Below are 5,514 nucleotides of genomic sequence, written 5' to 3'. Positions count from 1 at the left end.
AAAGAGACTTAACTAATAGAAAAGACAATGTGCTTATGATAGTGAATTCTTCTATTACACAGAAAAATACTTAAATATTAAAAATATAAGAATTTTAAAACTTATTTTACCAATTTAAGATAATGATACGCAATACATATTTTTTTAAATTTTTTATTATATACTTATTTCAATTTAGAATCTTTACTTTACACATATTTGATATTTTTCATATATTACTAGTTTGAAATTATTTTCTTATTTTCAACTATTGTTGATTTCATGTAATAAGTAATAGCACAAACACAAAAACTAGGCACAAAACGTATGAAGATAGTGATAAACAAAGACGTTGAAGAATATGAAATGTAAGAGCTATTGAGCAGACACCTAATTCAAGTAAACTTCATCCACAAACTTCAAATCCAAGTCAACAAAAAGCTCAATCCATACACTTTAAAATTGAATCCACCTCATTTGCACACTGCAAGCTGGCAAATCTGATTTCAGTTTTAGGCAAACAAGTGCTTGAGTCTTCTTTTCACCAATATGTTGTCTTATTCCTCTTCATTTCTTTGTTCATGATGTCATCAGTTTAATAATAAATCTCAGTCTATATATAAATTCTCTAGATCCAAAAGATAGGGACTCTAATTGGACCAGTTCCTGATTCAATCTATTCTGTTTACATATATTTTCTGACCAAAAGGTCATCGGTCCTTACACTAGCTTTTATGTTTTCTCTATACATTTTTTCCATGACTTTGTCAACCAGTTCCCGTTATTTCTCTACACTTCTGAATTTTTTGAATGCATGTTTACCAGGGCAGTTGCAATTACGAACATGAAATGTGTTTTCATACGCCATCGAAACAGTCAATGCTAATCAGTAAATACAAATAGTAACTAGTCAAAAGCGTATGTTTTAACCCTGCCTTCCCACCCCAACCTTATAAAGACATCTCTTTCCCCTGCCTCTTCAAACAAATGTGATCTCTTTCTCATCCAAAATGGCTCAGATTATATTTTCTCCTTCCATTTCACTTTCCAAGTCCTCTGGATGGATTTCAAGGAGAGCCCATGGATTTTCACCAATCAAAATGTACTCGCGCGGAAAGAGTCTGGGTACGTTTAACACCTTTCTCTGATCAAACTGCTTTGTAATGCTTGACTCAAAACTTATTTATTGTTGTTTTTTGTCCAACTGTTTGCAGCTTGCCACAACATGCCATCTGCTGCTGTTGTGGGAGAGCAAGGTAATGGCGATCACAAAATGCAAACCCTATCTGCTTTGTTTTATAGACTTGTGTATTTATACTTAAATATTGTGAGTTTTTAATAGTTAAGGCTGTAGTTATTGCAGATTTAACGATAGCGCATTCGGAGCGTAAAATTAATCCTAATTACGGCAAACCAGATTATGTTTATTCTCTTTCAACATTTGATGAGGTATCGAGTATGAATTCATCTGAGTTTGCTTACCGGATCGGCATTTATTTGGACCTGTGGATTGAGTGTTACATCGATCAGGAGTCTCTGAGAAATGTAGAAGTCAAGAGGAAATCTGAAAATCTAATTGCGTGTTCTTGTTTCAGGTGGCCATGGATGAGATGGATATAAAGAGAATAGAAGAACTGGTTGCAGAGATAAAAGGGGTCTTTCATTCGATGGAAGGTGGGGAAATAAGTCCCTCTGCTTACGATACTGCCTGGGTTGCCAGAATTCCTGCTATTAATGGCTCTTTTGAACCCCAATTTCCTCAATTGCTGGACTGGATTCTTCACAATCAGTTAACCGACGGTTCCTGGGGAGAAAATAGTCGTTTTTTAGCCTGTGACAGGCTCCTCAATACTCTTTCCTGCCTTGTTACTCTGGCCTTGTGGGGCGTTGGAAATAACCAAGTGAAAAGAGGTAATTTCTTTTCTTTTTTCTTTCATTTCTGTCCTTTCCATTTGTGAATTCGGTGGGGAAACAGGCCCAACAAGATTTTACCTTGAACCAGATGAAAGGGTTTGATTTCTAGGCCATGGCAGGTCTGAATTTCTTGAGAAGAAACGGAGAAGGGGTGATTAAAGAAGCACTTGGTCATCATCAACCAAAGGGATTCGAGATGGTCTTTCCTGTACTGCTGAATGAAGCCAAACTTTCGGGTTTGGATCTTCCTTATCAGCTATCTGTTATGAAACAAATAAGCGAAAAGCGAGATTCGCAATTGAGAAAGTGAAATCCTAACCCACCTTTTACTATTACCTATTTTTTATTATGTCCGGTTTTGTTTTGTTTTGTGATATGCCCTGTTTTGCTATAATATATTTGTGATATGTCCTGTTTTAAGGAATGCATAAACTGAAGCTCACGTGATTGAATAAAATTATGGTGAATCAGAGTATCTGTTGAATACCTGCACAGAAATCCTTCAACAATGCTGCAGTGTCTGGAAGGCATACAAGATTTAGTCGATTGGGAAAATATCCTGAAACTGCAATCCAGGGATGGATCTTTCTCAGGCTCCCCTGCATCTACAGCCTGCGTATTTATGCACACAGGCGATCAGAAATGTCTGCAATTTTTGACGAGCCTTGTTAAAAAGTTTGGAGACCATGGTAATTTTCGTATTTAATACTCCCAATCATTTTTTAAAGAATGTCGGATTTTCAAAATTCAAAATGTTTGTTTTGCAGTGCCGGGCATGTATCCGGTGGATATAGCGGAGCGTTTGAGAGCCGTGGATTGCGTTGAACGTTTTGGACTTGAACGCCATTTCCAAAAGGAGATTAAACAAGCTTTGGACTATGTGTTCCAGTGAGTAGCAGTACCTCCTCTGTTGTGATTTTCCAAATAAAAATAGAGATTATTTGCGTTAATTTGACATCTCGCTTTGGAAATGTATGGTAGGTACTGGACTGACGAGGGCATTGGATTCGGAAGGGAAAGCCTGGTTCGTGATGTTGATATTACAGCCACTGCCTTCAGGCTTCTCAGAACATTCGGCTACTCTGTATCTTCCGGTATATATATATATAATTTAGACGACTACTCATTCAAAGCTTAATCGGGGCTTTAATTTCCGGAATTATTAGATCGCTCTTAATCTCTAACAATTTGAAATGGCAGACGTTTTGAAAAACATTAAAGGCGAGGCCGAAGAACTTCATATGATGTCCAGTAACGAAAACAGCGCAGGCGTAGTCGGAATATTGAGCTTGTACAGATGTTCACAGCTTAACTTTCCCGGCGAAAATGTAATGAAGGAAATAGACGCCTTTGCGAAAGATTACTTGGCTGAATTCCTGCAAAGTGAGAACTTTTATCAGGCGAAGATTGTCAAGGAAAACCTGCCCGAAGAGGTATTTTGAACTGTTTGCCTTCTCCGAATGTTTTTATTAGCGATGAACTACTGAGCATAATAAAGTATTAAAATCTGATTTGGAATTTGTTGCCTGTTTTATACAGGTTGAATATGCTTTGTCTGCTCGATGGAATAGAAATATGCCAAGGCTGACGACTAGAAATCAGATAGAATTGTTTAATCCTGATGACCTATGGCTGGGGAAGACATTGTATCGGTAAGATTGACTGTATAGCAATTTTATTATATTTAAATTGTCTCCTCTATCACACGTACGTACCCTAATCCAGATTGACTACTGTAATTCACGCCGCACAGACTGCCGAAAGCGAGCAATGAAAAGTATATAGAATTGGCCAAGCTCGACTTCAACCGTATTCAGGCTACACACAGATCTGAAATACAACATATAAAGAGGTAAAATGGAGGAGGATCACGCTGAACTTAATCAAAATAGTCCCTGTAATAAAGACAATGATCAATCTAATCGGGGTTTCAAAAACATTTGTTTAATTTATGTGTTTTTGCCAAGATCTTTGAAGAAAGATATTAAAAATGAGATTATTGCGGTGTTATAGATGGTACAAGGATTGCAAATTCCCGCGGCTGGATTTTACTCGGCACAGAGAAGTTGCAGTTTACTGGACCTCTTCAGCGGTGATGTTCGAACCGCAATACAGCGAGTGTAGACTTGATTATGCAAAAGCAGGACTCCTGGGTGTCATCTTAGACGACCTCTATGACACCTATGCAACTCTCAGCCAAATCAAGCTTTTCAATGAAGCTTTCGAAAGGTCAGCACATTCAATCCTCCTCTCATCTTTAACAAATTCCTGGTCAAATTTAACTATCGTATTTTCGTCTGCAGGTGGGATCCATTGCAAATCGACCAACTGCCAGAGGAAATGCAAATCGTTTTCATGGGTTTCTATAATACTTTGAGAGATATAGCTGAACGAGTAAAGGAGGTTCAAGGCCGTGTTGTGCTTCCTTACCTGCGCCAACAGGTAAGTACTCCGCAACATTTTAATGGGTTTTGCCAAAGGGCGAATTGGGCCACTTTAAACATCATATACTGTGGAAAAAATTAAACTTGAAAGAAAATCAAATTTGAATATTTAACACTTGCAATATTTGTTTGTTTTGCCTGTTGCGGGGTTAAGTGGTTAAATCTGTTGTGGAGTTTCACGAAAGAGAGAGAGTGGATGGAAACAAGTTACTCGCCGTCATTAGAGGAGTATTGGGAGAATGCGAGAGTGTCGATAGCAATGAGAACAACTATCCTCCCGTCAATATTTTCTACAGGAGAACGTCTTCCGGATCACATTCTTCAAAAGCTTGATGACTTTTTCGATCTCGTCAGTCAGACAGCGCGTATTATGAACGACGTCAGAACTTTTCAGGTGATTCCTGCCTCCCCTGCTCTCATTTTAACCCCTTTTGAAGGTCGATTCAATATCTTAGAAACTTGAACCAAATTTTATGCTGTGGCATGAATTTAGAGGGAAAGAGATCGTGGGGAATTGGCGTCATTCGTACAGTGCTACATGAATGAGCAGGGTGGATGCAGTGAAGAAGAGGCCCTCAATTACATTGAAAAAGTAAACGAAGAAGCCCTTGCCAAATTGAATTACCAGTTTCTAATGCGGTCAGAGGTACCCAAGTGTTACAGAAAACTTCTTTTCAACACAGCGAGGATAATGCAATTCATTTACAGAAAGGAAGACGGCTTTTCAAACGCCGCGAAGGACCTTGAAGATTCCATTAAAAAGTCCCTCTACGAACCAGTCCTGTAAAAGATTTCCCACTGTTATGGGATCTTAAATTCAAGAGTCAATGCACGTGGTTCCATCAAATGATAGTAAATTCCAACTTTAGCAAAATAAGTTTCTATCTCAAAAAGATGTTGGAACTTTTTGAATTATTGGGTTTTTAATAATACATGCAAATGTTAATTTAATTTGAGCATCATTCCTATGCAATGAGTGTTAATTGTTTTATTATTAATAGGTTGACTCTTATTATTATAAATTATAAGTCAATAAGTTTGACTCAAAAAATATCCAATTAGATCTTCATAGAATATCATAATTTGACTTATAAATATGAATTCATAAGCTAAAGAGATTATATAATGATTGGTTCATAAGTCATAACACTTGGGAAGGTTTACAATTGAAACTAGA

The 5,514-nt window shown here is 37.4% G+C and overlaps 1 protein-coding gene across 1 annotated transcript; it reads left to right on the top strand.

Moving 5' to 3' along the window:
- Nucleotides 1-966: 966 nt before the first annotated feature.
- LOC149547648 (bifunctional levopimaradiene synthase, chloroplastic-like) lies at nt 967-5,310 on the top strand. The gene is made up of 15 exons (XM_089791746.1): nt 967-1,104; nt 1,194-1,235; nt 1,334-1,428; nt 1,575-1,890; nt 2,013-2,199; nt 2,365-2,582; nt 2,661-2,781; nt 2,875-2,987; nt 3,094-3,326; nt 3,433-3,545; nt 3,647-3,745; nt 3,907-4,122; nt 4,197-4,335; nt 4,492-4,731; nt 4,831-5,310. Exons 1-15 carry the CDS (start codon nt 990-992, stop codon nt 5,122-5,124), a joined length of 2,541 nt encoding a protein of 846 aa, XP_089647872.1. The 5' UTR covers nt 967-989; the 3' UTR covers nt 5,125-5,310.
- The last annotated feature ends 204 nt before the right edge of the window (nt 5,311-5,514 follow it).

The sequence above is a fragment of the Cupressus sempervirens genome, chromosome 7 (genome assembly GCF_028749045.1).
Source record: "Cupressus sempervirens isolate cs-2001-9-10 chromosome 7, ASM2874904v1, whole genome shotgun sequence".
Taxonomy (NCBI): domain Eukaryota; kingdom Viridiplantae; phylum Streptophyta; class Pinopsida; order Cupressales; family Cupressaceae; genus Cupressus; species Cupressus sempervirens.
The sequence above is the reverse complement of the archived record's forward strand: the minus strand, read 5'-3'. Positions and strand labels throughout refer to the sequence as shown.